Below are 14,253 nucleotides of genomic sequence, written 5' to 3'. Positions count from 1 at the left end.
GGATAATGTACACTGAGTTTCAGCATTGGCAGTGATACTGATTATTATCTAATGCTATTGAATGCATGCAATGGAAAATCATCACTAGAAGCATCACAATAAGCGAGAAGTTAGAGTGTCACTTCACACTGCCCATGAGCTTAAGAAGGTTCCATTATTTCCATCACTGTAGCAACTATTATAATTTGCTCATTAAAACACTGATCAACTTGAAAACTAGTTTCTTACTTGCTGGAGTAGGTGTCGTACATGCCAACCTTTCCATCGTCCGTTCCAAAGGCTAAGCAGCCTTCTTTAGTCGGATGCCAGGATAACTGCAAACAAAATAGTAATAAAAGGTCAAACAACCAGACAGGCATACGGCTATTTCCTATCTCCAAGTGCAATTTTTCCAGGGATTAACTAGAAAGAAAAAAAGAGGAAAATCTTGAAATTGGGGAGGTAGCATCATACTTAAGATCAACCTGTTGCTACCAGGCCCACCAGCTAGACACTTAAACTGATCTCTTGTTGAGAAGATCCACGGCTCCCTCTCCGTTTATTGTGGGTCGGGAGAAACAGAGCTGGGGGAATTAGAATGCTCAGAGTGGCAAAAGCTGTTTCTACTGAAGACAGATACTGTTGTCTTGCCATCAGTGACCTTAACACTCGCCACAGAGCAGGAACCTTTCGCTAAGCTGTGGTTGAACTATACCCGCAGTCAACTATGCCTTCCCAGCAGGGTGCCAAAGGAAAGCCTAGAGACAGAGTTGGAAGATGAGAATGGGGAAAAACCGGCCAGAAATACAATGCTATATAAATTGACCTTTTGTCAGTTTTTCCCTACATGTCACACAGGCACCTGTAGCTGCATCAGTGTCTAATATTCTGTCTCTACACATGAAGAAATATGTTGCCTGCAAATGAATCCACACATGTGAGAACCTGGGCAATATATTGGCTTTATGTATCTATTAGCTGGATAAAACATTTTCCAGAAGGGAGGGATAACTGAGTAAGTGTGACAGATATGGGCAATTTCCAGCAATAGACTTGAAAAACCGTATTATATTAAGTTTATGTATTATTGTGGGCCTCTTGGAGGGGTGGGGGAGAGGGAAGGGAAGGGGATGACACAGATATAAAACCTAAGAGTTCAACAAACTACATTGAAAATGTTCCAGACAAGTATGGACTTTTTGGACAGTAAGTGTGAAGTGGATTTCATGGGGAATCCCAGGGAGATGTTAATTCAAATTCCCCAACTCTGGTTATGTAAAACCCCAGCCTTTGAAGCTATACCCAGAGGAGAGGGTAGTTATCTGCTGCTTAGCTGTTACAGAAGGCCAAGATCAAAGGCCCCGAGCTGTATAAAGAAATGGTTGATTTGCCCAGCCTCTGTTTTGGTTCTGGATCTAAGACAGATGAACTTATAACCACAGGGAAAACCCAGTTATGGGTTTTGATGGACTAAAACCTACCAGAGCCCAAGGTTAGAGTTGGGGATGACCTCTGATAAGCTTTCTAGCCAGTGTGTAGGTCCTTTTATTGTTGTAATATGTTTTCTCTGTAATAGCTTTTACCATACCAATACATGTGCCTGATTAGAAGGAGCTTTAGGGTAACTTATACCTGCAGGCAACACACTAGTCACAGCCCTCGGAAAGAAAGCAAAGCACAGATGCTATCCCTTTTATGCTGTCTAGCTTGCTGGGCATATCCTGGTGTAGGCAGGGAGCTATACAGCCTTAAAATCCCTAATCAGGAGGGAGTGAGATGTGGGTCTCTGCTCAAGAGAGGTGATGGCTAGGAGCTGGAAGTTTAAAGTGGTGTCCTTGCTGGATCACAAAGGGAGAACACAGATGCAATTGCCCTGAACTGTAACAAACAGCAGGAAACAAAATGCAAGAGAAAAGAGAACTAGAAGTGCACTCACAGCTGTAACCTTGGATTTGATGCCCTGCCAGAATGTTTTCACATCGTAAGTATTGCTCAGAGACAAGGTGTTCCACACCCGGATCATGCTGTCCCCAACACCTATGGCAAGGCAGCCTGTGTCCACAGGGGAGAAGGCCAGGCTGTAGACAAAGCCTCCGAGAGAAGGCAGAGTCCAGCAGCAATCTAAAGTTGTCAGGTCCCAACACTTTACCTGGAGAAAGTTGGGAAACAAGAAACAGCGAGGCTATGAGTTAGTAATGTAATGGCAATAAAAAGGACATGAGAGCAAAACAGATACTGAAAGGGTCAAATTCAAGACTATACCAAGGATGCCTGGTCCCCCCTTCTGAGGGGTACACAACATAGAGACGTCTCAGTATCATGTGGGAGAGTGCCCATTCGTTAAAGGTGAGCAGTCCCTATGGATAAATTAACTCATCCTCATGGCCCTTCTCCAAAAATTGCACACTTCTTAGCTACTTTAAGAATGGCACCCATCAAGACAGCACTTTAAAATGATCTAGGCTCTACAAGCCACATATTACAGCGCTAGCATATGTGATTTTAACAGGGAAACTGGGTCTTGTTAAAACGAGGAGCGAAATGTATATATAAAAAGAAGAAATGGATATGTCCCGCTGTTAAACACTTCTCCCTCAAGCCTAGAGGGAGAGCAAGATTCATCAACCTCATTGTAATAAAAGTCTGAGCTCATAAGTCAACAACATAAATACATACAACCTGCCCCAGCTCAACCCAATTCTTAGGAGCAAAATTTGGGCTATTCAGATTTAGCTGAAGCGAATGGTCTCAGATATTGCTATGCTATTGTAAGATGACAAATGGTCCTTACATCCCTGTCCATTGAAATGGAAAGAAGTAGCTCTCTCCCGTGTGCCTGCACTGAACATAAATTGAACACAATCCTTGTGTGATTTTGCCCTTCCGAAGAAGATCCCAGAAGCGTCCACTTGCGTTTCCCAGATTGGGTCAAATCCCATAGCAGCAGCTCACCTCTGTGAAAGGAAAGGGCACACTTTATTTGTCTCTGCACAAGAAATAGCTCTATGCATATATGTACACCCACCGACCTGTGTCAAACCAAAGTCAGAGTGAGTCACACAGCTTTCTCCCTCAGGGATCTCATGGGCAAACATGTATCATTAGCAGTGATATATAGTTAGATCTTTGGACAAGTCCCAGGAAACACAGAAGTTACAGTCTTCTAAAAGTTTACCCACATGATAAAGCCAAAATCCTGTCCCCACACTAGTTCCAATATCAGAAGTGCCTTCTTCCCCAGCACACAGAGGGCAGGGTTTCCTACTCAATGCTTTCTTGGCTAGCAACTAAAACGTCCAAAGCTGTAGAACGTGTCCAAGCTGTTAAAACCCGCTCACCCAAAGCAGCTGGATACAATCTCTGCGGGATGGCCACAGGGCCAGTGAACAGTCAGCCAAATGCGTTCTTTAATAGCGGGGTCAACACCTCCACTTCTTCTCTTCAGAGTGGGCAACTTCAGGGTCATCACCCCTACGGAATCAAGAGATTAATTAGAATCTGGCCACTGAGCACAAGACAGTCCTCTGAGAGGCTGCCAGGCCTTGCTAACACAAAGTCTCAGACTAAAGCCCCAAGTGCATCCACATGTGTCCTTTCAACTGGTTTTTAACAATTTCCCAGTATGCCAGTGTCTATCTTCCTGTTTTTAAAATCTACAATGTACTGTGAGGGTTCCCCAGTGTGGAGTCCTTTGCACTCTAGATTCAATTCTTGGAATCCCTCGAATGATGGTCAGAGCCACCATTCCCCAGAACTGGTCACGATTTCTTTACTTCCAGTAAACATGTTCTGGGATGTGGAGGAGGGTGCCCCTTCCACCACTTACTCCAGCCCTGGGTGGCCCATGAAGCTAAATATCTAGGCTGACAAGAAAATGTGGGATTTGGTACACTAGGGGTAGAGCATATTACAGCACAATAGGGCCCTGATCACATTGGAGCATCTAGACACTATTAACATACAAATGAATCATCATCACATTGCTGAACTAGCAGACAGAGAGCGGACTTATCATTCCACAAGCACTGGCATTATTTCCTCTAGAAAGGTCCATTGGACTTACCTCTGCCCCTAGCGCAGCTCCAGATTCGGATGGTCTGATCTTTGCTTCCTGATGCCAGGTAACAGCCTTTCATTTCAGCTGCCTCCTGCATTAGCTCTCCATTTGGAATCTCGCCTTCTTCCAAGGGGAACATTAAATGGTGTTGAAATGACAGCATAGTATTTGAAAAACGTACAGCACTGTACATATTAACAACTGCAATTACACTGCCCTGTGTCAGATAAACTTTATTTTCAACTCTTTGGCTGCCTTAGAGCAGCTAGTGCATTTTTATTAATGAAATAAGGAACTTATCTGGCTACTAGCTGGATAGCCATATGAACTACAAGATACTTTGAAAGCACCTAACCATTTATTTACCTTGAAGCTCTTCTTGCCGACTGTATAACACTTCTTCACCAGGCACAGGGCACCATGCCAGAGAGTGAATTTCATCATCGTGGCCTCTCAGTCTATGAACAACTTCTCTTTTCCTGCTGATGTCGATTATAACCACCATGCCATCTTTATAGCTAAAGACAAACATTTACATTCATGGAGAAATACTTGCATTCTCAAATAAACACACAGGGCCAGACTCTTAGCTGGTGTAAACCAACACAGCTCCACTAACTTCAAAGGAGCTACACCAAATGAGGATCTGGCCTCCGGGGCTGATGGTGCTGAGACCTTGGCAGACCAGGTGCCAGCTCATGCCAAGGCCCAGAGCATCACTGAACACTGACAAATGCACAGCTGGAAACCAGTCTGGCTTACCTGTGGGTTAGTACAGTTAAAACAGATATTAGTGTTATAAGAATGTGTTTAGACTTTATGGAATGCTTGTAGGATGCTGCATGTATTAATCCTACTTATAATATCCGTATCCCATGGTATAAAGTTACATTGAATGTTTTCATTGTAAACTTCTGTAATTGTGTAACTCACCAAGGAGGAAAAGAAGCATTAATGTAAAGTGCTCATCATGGACACAAGATGCCACATTGAAGACAAATGAGGCATTGGGTAGCATCAAAAGACTGAGATCTTGTTGATTGCATGCCTCATTTCCTCCAGGAAGCAGAGGCCTATGCATGAATTCATCATCAGCTTGGATTCTAGAGTGAAGGGGATAAAAATCCCTGATAAGGAGAAACTGGGGCTTTATGCTGTCTGGAATCTGAGAGGCAAAGATTCCTAAACAAAAGCAAGAGATCTTCACGCTGCTTGACCTGGGTCAGCCCTAAAGGACATATAGAGCTGCTTATTATAGAAGCTTATATTACCTTTTACAATCTAACACTAACTCGTGTGTGTGTGTGTTTCCCATTTTAACTTTGTAAATAACTCATTTCTTTTCTTAGTTAATTTCTTCAGTTAGTTTATTACAGCCCACCCACCCCTCTAGGCTTCAGAGGCCAAGTTCCAGCCCAAGCCTGAACGTCCACACAGCTATTTTTCGTCCCATACCGTGAGCCCAAGTCTGTAGACCTTTGCTCTGAGACTCACTGCCGCAGTGAGACATCTGCTTGCTGTGTAGACGTACCGCAAATGTCATCTGGGGTTGTTAGAAGCCACTATGTCATACACCAGGTCAATCAAATACTTAAAAAACAACTAGAACAAAACAAAACAAAAATCCTTTAAGCCGTACTGGCCAAATCCCCAAACTACTGAAACCTCTGAAAGAATAATCTTAAAATTGTATTACAGGCAAAACACACAATATCTACCTTGCAAAATAAAAGGGAGACACAATGTAACTAGTACTTACCCAATGGCCACCAAGTTCTCATCATGGGGGGAACAAGCTAGACAGAATATAGTTCTGGGCTCTGGGAAGAACTGTTGGCTGTCATTCCTGTTATACCAGTAACAAATGACTGTCCCTTTCTCATCACCGGACACAACCAAATCTTTCACATGGGATGACCAATGCAAGGCGGAGATCGTATTCTGAAAAAAATAGAATGAAGACTGATCAAGGGTGCCTACTGAAGACTTGTCTCTAGGCTTGTTCTGTAGGCCCTTTGTCTAAAGGAATAATTTACAAACACACACTAGCAGGAAGCACATGGATAAGTCTGTTTAAGCAGCTAGAAGGTAGCAGAAACAGTAGATCAGAGTTTTCAACCTCTGGTCCGCAGACCCCTCGGAGTCCACAGACTACGTCTAAAATTTCCAAAAGGGTCCATACCTCCATTTGAAAATTTTTAGGGGCCCACAAATGAAAAAAGGTTGAAAACCACTGACATCAACTATTGTAGACAACACTGTGAGAGGACGATCCTTTCCTGGGGCCACCTCCCCTATAGCCCCACTGTTTGGTTCGCAAGCGTTTTGTTTGATAGATGACGAGGAAAGACTCCATGAATCAAACTGGAAGGGTATATCGAGTGGGGTCCTACAGAGATCTGTTCTGTTCAATATCTTCATCAATGATTTAGATAATGGCATAGAGAGTACACTTATAAAGTTTGCAGACAATACCAAGCTGGGAGGGCTTCCAAATGCTATGGAGGATAAGATTAAAATTTAAAATGATCTGGACAAGCTGGAGAAATGGTCTGAAGTAAACAGGATGAAATTCAATGAGGACAAATGCAAAGTACTCCACTTAGGAAGGAACAATCAGTTGCACAAATACAAAACGGGAAATGACTGCCTAGGAAGGAGTACTGCAGAAAGGGATCTGGGGGTCATAGTGGATCGCAAGCTAAATATGAGTCAACAGTAAGAACATAAGACTGTTGCAAAAAAAGCGAACATAATTCTGGGATGTACTGGCAGGAGTGTTGTAAGTAAGACACCAGAAGTAATTCTTCCGCTCTACTCCACAGTTAGGCCTCAACTGGAGTATTGTATGCAGTTCTGGATGTCACATTTCAGGAAAGATGTGAACAAATTGAAGAAAGTCCACAGAAAAGCAACAAAAATGATTAAAGGTCTAGAAAACATGACCCAAGAGGGCAGACGCAAAAATTGGGTTTGTTTAGTCCGGAGAAGAGAAGACTGAGGAAGGTCATGATAACAGTTTTCAAGTACATAAAAGGGTGTTACAAGAAGGAAGAAAAAATTTTCTCCTTTAACCTCCGAGGACAGGACAAGAAGAAATGGGCTTAAATTGCAGCAAAGGCGGTTTAGGTTGGACATTAGGAAAAGGTTCCTAATTGCCAGGGTGGTTAAGCATTGGAATAAATTGCCCAGGGAGATTGTGGAATCTCCATCATTGGAGATTTTTAAAAGCAGGTTAGATAAACACCTGTCAGGGATGGTCTAGATAATATTTAGTCCTGCCATGAGTAAAGGGGACTGGACTAGATGACCTCCCTTCCAGTCCTACAATTGTATAATCACAATATGAGAACCACTGGGCTGTGGCCTCTGTGAAGTCAAGGATGCAGTATATATAATCTTACTAGCAGGTGAAAGCCCATACTGTCATACTGATGTGGCAGTTGGGCCAAGAAATCCACCATATATGCAGTCTCCTTCATACAACCAATGAAACTCTCGCATAAAATTACTATATGGTGGGTGTACAAGTGGATGAAAGATCATACTCAAAGAGTAGTTATCAATGGTTCACTGTCAACTTGGAAGGGTATATCTAATGGAGTCTTGCAGGGGTCAGTTCTGGGTCTGGTACTATTCAAAATGTTCATTAATAACTTGGATAATGGAGTGGAAAACATGTTTATAAAATATATAGATTACACCAAGCTTGCAGGGGTTGCAAACACTTCAGAGGATAGGATTAGATTTCAAAACAAATATGACAATTTAGAGAACTGGTTTAAAATCAACAAGATGAAATTCAGTAAAAACAAATGTGAAGTATTTCACTTAGGATTAGGAAGGAAAAATTAAATGCACAACTACAAAATGGGAAATAACTGGCTAGGTGGTAGTACTGCTGGAAAGGTACCCACCATCTGGGGGTGTCACTGTGCATCGCAAATTGAATACGAGTCAATAATATGAAGGTGTGAAAAAGGCTAATATCTTTCTGGGGTGTATTAACAGCAGTGCTGTATATAAGAGACACGACAGACAATTGTCCTGCTCTACTGGTCAACGGTGAGTACCTCAGCTGGAGTACCATGTTCATTTCTGGGTGCCACCCTCAGGAGAGATGTAGACAAACTGGAGAAAGTCCAGAGGAGAGCAACAAAAATGATAAAAGGTTTAAAACACAAGACCTATGAGGAAAGGTAGGGGAGGAAACCCAAACCAGGCATATTTATTCATGATAAAAGATGACAGAGGGGACCGGATAAGTCTTCAAATATGTTAAGAACTGTTATAAAGAGGATGGTGATCAACTGTTTTCCATGTACTTCTTGTTTTACATTAATGGAACGGCTTAATCTGCAGCAAAGGAAAAAACTTTCAAACTATAAGGGTAGTTAAGTTCTGGAATAGGCTTCCTAGAGAAGTTGTGGAATCCCCCTCACTGTAAGAGTTTAAGACCAGGACCAACAAACATCTAACAGTGATGGTCTAGGTTTACTTAGTCCTGCCTCAGTGCAAGGAGCTAGACCTGATGACCTCTCAAGGTCCCTCCCAACCCTACACTTCTAGGAGTCTGTGCAAATTAGCTGTAGAGTAAGGGTGGCTGAGTTACCTCTGATATCCCAATGGCCTAGGATTCTTGGCATGGAATAGATACATGCCTTACTGCACAGGCGTAATTTGTAAAATCAAAATGGCCACGAACTTAAATGCTGGATAACAGACTGCAAATCCCAGTGATAATTAAACTAGGTGAAATTCTAAACAAAAAGTGCTTTCAAACATGCTTGTAGCTGTTTCATTACTTCACACTGACATTCTAGGCTTCGGCGTGACACACAAAGTGACAATCCTGGAATCTTACCACTGTACATACATTTTTTTTGAAAATCTACCTAGAAATCAGAATTAGAGACACCTCTTGATTTTGGTTTCAGGTTATTTCACAGACTGAAGTACAATTACAGACATACCAAAACATACAACAATTCTACTGCTTCCAGTAGGAAAGGCAAATGATGTCATTTAAATGAGTTTCTAAACAAATGCAGCTTTCAAAGTTCTATTCTACAGTTTCAGTTTGCAAATTGGTCCATGGACCTCTTCTGGTTTCCAGCTGTCTGACAGGCATTGAGAAACTGATGCAACTTTATCTTTGCCTAAGAAAAGAAAAGATTTTGGAACCCTGTTTTAGAGTTTTTCCACAGGCCAGGTGACAGACTACTATACCTGATGCAGCATATGCTCAGTCACGACAGTCAGCGTCTGCGTATCCCAGATTTTCACAGTCCCATCGTCAGAGCTGCTGGCACAGAAGTTGCTCTGACCAGGATAGCGACAAAACGTGAAACCAGAAACCCTTTCCGTATGGCCTACGAGTTCCCCTAGGATTGCAAAAGCAAAAGACATACACAAAACAAATTCTAGCTTCAGAAACACAAATGTTTTTCGAAATCTAGACAACGATATTTTCGATATAGCTTTTAATGGTCACAAAAGGCAAAACATCATTCATCGCAACATCCACTGACTACTGTTGCAAAAGCCGTTTAAAGCAGGATGATTGTGAGAACACCACAACCGGTCCCACAGTTGTTGGAGAGCTCAGATGTGGGCATGTTTCTCAAGCCTGGGTGACATCCAGTGTGCTTTAAAACACTCCAGGTATGCCTACATGATTTAAAAACCCACCCCGGCCCATGCCAGCTGATTCAGGCTTGCGGGGCTCGGCCTGCGGGACTATTTAATTGCAGTATAGACATCCGGAGCCCCTAGCACCCCACCAGGTGGGACCCTTGCTGACTAACGCCATGTGTGGACACTCTCACTCTGGAATAAACCTGGATTAAGCTAAACGGGAACAAGTTACTCTGGAATAAGAGTGTCCCCAAAAAGAGCTAGTCGGACATACCGACTGCGCTTTAAAGTCACACCCTAATGAAACCCAGTGAGTCTCAAGTGTAGACAGGCCCTGAGGGGGCATGCACCTGCACCGCCGCCCCGCCTCCCACGTGCCGCGGCCCCGGGCTCCCCGGAGAGCAGGGCGCGGCTAGGGCCAGAGCCCCAGTGAAAGGCCGGGGGGGAGGCAGGTCCATGAAGGGGCTGACTCGGGCTCACCGGCCCCAGGGGTCCCCCCGCGCCCCACGGCCCCGCGCTGAGGTGCCCAAAGCGCTCGGTCTCAGACCCGGGGGAGATTCGGGCGCGTCCTTCGGTGGGGCCCCCCGGGGCGGCGCCCTGCGGCGGGTGCCGGGGGTGGGGGGGGGTGCGGCAGAGCCTACCGTGGAAGGCGGGCGCGGCGCCGATCTCCAGCAGGCAGACGCTGTTCCGGGCGCCGAAGCCGAAGAGGCGGCCGGCCCCGCAGGTGTCGCAGCAGCGGCTGCAGTACCAGTTAGGGGAGGCGGGCAGCACCCGCTCCGCCGCCATCTCCCCGCCCGCCGTCCCACTCGCTTCATGCGCCCCCGGGCCGCCGTTACCAGGCGCTGCCGCAAAGCGCCGCTCGCACGCTGCCGCAACACGACCCCTGACCTCCCGGCGCACGACAGCCTGGGGGTCACAGGGGGCGCCGCGCATGCGTGGGGAGCCGCTGCTGGAAAACGAGCCGGGGAAGATGGCGGCGCAGGCGGTGAGCGGAGCAGGTGAGTCTGAGGGGATGTGAGACGGGGAGGGGGGGGAGGCGTTTGTCCGCCACTTCCTCACTAACTCCCCGCTTCGCTGTTGTAGGGGCCGCCTGGGCGCGGAGCCTTCTCAGCTGGGCCCGGCCGGACAGGTAAGTCTGACCCCCCCTTCCCCCCCCCCGCCGCGGGCAGGTTCGGACCTCCCGCACTGAGGCTCTGCCCCTGGGGGGTGCTGGGGGTTTTGGGGGGGCGGCCCCTCGGGAGGGGGCGGGTGCTGGCTGGGGGGGGCGGCCCCTCGGGAGGGGGCGGGTGCTGGTTGGGGGGGAGTCACATGGGGCTCGCCTTGTGGCTCAGACCTCAGCCCCCATACGTTAGATCAATTCATTCACATGGAAAAATCTGGTAACCCAACCTAGAATAAGTTTCCTTACTGATTTGGTCCCGTGGTGTCCATACCGTTATTTCACATCAGTGTTGGTCAATTCATACAGAGCAATTCCTGCAGTGTTCATAACGGTACTAGTAGCGGGAAGTCTGTGTTGTCACAATAATGAAATTTGTAAATTCATGTGTATAAAAGAAAAACGAAAATGGCTGAAAAGTTTAAAAAATGGGATGGTAACAGACTGCGAATCTCAGTGATGATTCAACCTAGTGATGTTCTAAACAAAAAGAGCTGTGAGCTATGCTTGTGGCTTGTCAATCACTTCACACTGACTCAACAGATGTTCTAGGTTTCAGAACTAGAGAGTGACAATCTTGGAATATTATTATATAGATTACATATCAGCTCAATTTCTGTTGCAGTATATTCATGATTCTTCTTTTACTTCTCCCTTCTCTGCCTGGCTTGCAATATAATCCACTTTCTCCTTCTCTCCAGAATGGTTTGAATCACTCTGAGTTGAGGAGTAGCACAAGTCGCTTTGCTTATCTTACATTGTATTAATCCCCCTGCTGATTATGAAGACAATATTTATTTTTCTGAAGGAGCACCTTTATTTCATCTGATATATACCAAAAGATTGAGATTCTGTTTTACTAGTTTATAAAGAGTTTTAAATGCTTTTCCGGTGTTGTACTATTCAGTGTTACCATGACTCATGGGTGGTGATACAAATTAAAAATTTTTGGTTCTCTTCTGACAAAAATACGTAGAAGTAGTGCTTTGGAAATGGCAAGTGTCAGAGTAAAAGAAAGTGAAATATCTTGGGCAAAATGTCTTTCTAATGTGTAACAAAATATTAGATCCAAGCAGTTGGATAAGAGCTTTTGGTGGTGTATTTTCTTATCTCATCAGTCTTGCTTTCAGTGACTCTCTGTACAAAACTGTTTTCCTGGTTCTGAACCTTGTTTCTAAAAGGTGTGGAGAGTGCTTATTCTGCTTTAGTCATACAAATTTCTTCTTCAGATGTAACTGCTTAGGTGTTACTATACTGATGAAGCCTATATTAATTTCACTTAAGACTCTAGGATAGACTTGAAAAGTAATTCTGATTAAAATGCTACATGACAGTAAATCATCCAGCGATTTAAATACTGTTTGTCTTAAGGAATAAGCATGTTGATTAAAACCTCCTAAGACAGTGTATTAGCTAGTCATACAGTCTAAAAAAATAATAATTTTGTCTGCTTCCATTTTTATTCTTGCAATTAGCTTCTCATTTTCTATTTTCCATATTGCGGACTCAACTTCAGTCCCAATATTCAGCAGGGGTGGCTGTAAAATATTCTGTTTGGCCAGCAGGGGACACCTTTTTACTTAAGAATATTTCTGTCTGGTTCTTAGTTTAGGAAATAACTGATAAACCACAGAAATTTCTCTCCGTAAAATACACGTTAGTCTCATTTTGCCTTGTGAACCATCTGATAAAATTTGGCTTCACTGTGTTTTGAAAGTAATTTTAGAATAGTAGCTTTCATTTAAAATTCAGTAGGAAGCACACTTATTGCTATAATATGTTACTTTACAACTTTTGGTTCTAAATCGGTAGTCAGCTGTTGAAAAGGGCAAAAAATTATTACTGCTATAAGGTCAATAGCCAAAAAGCCAATAAGTGGGCAAGAATTAATTAAGTGGCAGAAGTTAGTGTCTCCTTGCCAGATGATAGGATTCTTTTAGATGAGTTCATTTTTATATATAGGGACAAATGAATGGATTAAGTCTTTAAATCTGGAATGAGATGTGCTGGCTGTGTTATTGACCAGGACTGAATTACTTTGGCAGCATTGATGGGCACTTAAGGTTGGAATAGCTGTAGAGGAAGGTTCACTGCTCATCTCAATGAGTCCCAAATTTCTCATATGCACGGGAGAAATGCCCTTGACATAAAGGCATATCTCTTATAACTTCCTTTTGCCAGTTGCCCATGTAAGTTTACCAAACTAACATTTTTCTTTGCTGTTTAAACTCATCTGGTACATTCTGATGTTTCAGTGACTTAGCTTACAGTCAGTTTCAGTTATCTGGATAGGATCACACTGCACCGGTCCAGCAGCAAAGCGATTAAAATATCGTTTCTTGCAGGTTACTAGCATCTTGCAGTATTTCTCTTCTGTCAAATATCCAAACAAGAATGTATCAGCAGAATGTTGGGAGATGGGAGAAGAAGAACAGAATAGTTTACCCTCCGCAGCTGCCGGGAGAGCCTCGAAGACCAGCAGTAAGAAGTCACCTGTGAAATCTCTCTACCTACTTATATGTAGCAAATAGTTGCTTCCAAGCAGACTGCTGCCTATCTCTGGCTAATTCCACAAAGCAGTCACATATGATAACTAGTTAGCAGACTCAGTCGAAGATTTGGATATTTTTGGTATCTCTTATTCGTAACTGTATGAGCAAAGGAGGTTCATTTAATCTTAGAATTAGAGATGGGAAAGAGCTACTGAATCTTCAAGTCTCAGCTTGGACCTCAGTTATTGTTTAGTTTGATTGCCCAACTAATGTATGTGTTTTACATAATACAAAGCTACAAATTAAATAAGCTTTATATTGTTGGTCACTCTGCCAAACTAATTAAATGCTGAGCCTTGAACTGACTGAAGAAAGCAACATGAGAATCCTTTCTCTAATTATTTCCTTAATATGTCCTTCCTCTGCTGCCTGGTTAAGATAGTGTGGGAAAACATAGCTTAATTATGTGCATGCTGAGTCAAATTCACTTGGTAGAAAAATAGAATAATGTTTTATGTAGTTGAGTTCATGTAATAGCCTTATTTTTCAAGATTTGAAATTAATTGTGATTATATTCTTACCTTGCTTCTTTTGGCCACTTAAGAGCTGGAAATCAGGGTGGATAAAAATCAATGATTTAAAAAAAAAAATCGGAAATTTTTTATTTAAATTGAATTTTTTTGATAAAATGCTTTGAGGGGAAAAACCATCTAAAGATAGATACATTATAGCTCAGAGAGATCTCATCATGGAATAGGGATTCTAAATTCTAATTCTATAGTATGAGACAATATATTCATGTAATGTTTAAGAAAAGTTTTGTAAATGAGTTCCAATAGTTCATGGATTAGGGTCCCAATCTTATAGGGTTCCAGTGGTTTCTGTATAGGTTATTTAGGTTAATCTTTCTATCTACCCAATGGAACTCA

General features: G+C 43.3%; 2 protein-coding genes across 2 annotated transcripts in view; one reads left to right on the top strand and one right to left on the bottom strand.

Moving 5' to 3' along the window:
• GEMIN5 (gem nuclear organelle associated protein 5) overlaps positions 1–10,491 on the bottom strand; it is a 33,675-nt gene extending 23,184 nt beyond the window's left edge. The window contains exons 1-9 of the mRNA XM_034778061.1: positions 10,315–10,491; positions 9,266–9,420; positions 5,796–5,977; positions 4,403–4,554; positions 4,043–4,159; positions 3,318–3,450; positions 2,771–2,933; positions 1,916–2,128; positions 229–314 (exon numbers count right to left, since the gene is read on the bottom strand). Of these exons, the coding sequence (XP_034633952.1) occupies positions 229–314; positions 1,916–2,128; positions 2,771–2,933; positions 3,318–3,450; positions 4,043–4,159; positions 4,403–4,554; positions 5,796–5,977; positions 9,266–9,420; positions 10,315–10,459 (1,346 nt within the window). The 5' untranslated portion in view covers positions 10,460–10,491. The remainder of the gene's footprint in view (positions 1–228; positions 315–1,915; positions 2,129–2,770; positions 2,934–3,317; positions 3,451–4,042; positions 4,160–4,402; positions 4,555–5,795; positions 5,978–9,265; positions 9,421–10,314) is intronic.
• Positions 10,492–10,604: 113 nt separating this feature from the next.
• The window catches only part of MRPL22 (mitochondrial ribosomal protein L22), a 14,066-nt gene continuing 10,417 nt past the window's right edge, over positions 10,605–14,253 (top strand). The window contains exons 1-3 of the mRNA XM_034778060.1: positions 10,605–10,671; positions 10,757–10,802; positions 13,178–13,313. Coding sequence (XP_034633951.1) covers positions 10,605–10,671; positions 10,757–10,802; positions 13,178–13,313 — 249 coding nt within the window. The remainder of the gene's footprint in view (positions 10,672–10,756; positions 10,803–13,177; positions 13,314–14,253) is intronic.

The sequence above is a fragment of the Trachemys scripta genome, chromosome 8 (genome assembly GCF_013100865.1).
Source record: "Trachemys scripta elegans isolate TJP31775 chromosome 8, CAS_Tse_1.0, whole genome shotgun sequence".
In the NCBI taxonomy this organism is placed as follows: Eukaryota; Metazoa; Chordata; order Testudines; family Emydidae; genus Trachemys; species Trachemys scripta.
This window is presented reverse-complemented; position numbering and strand designations above follow the sequence as displayed.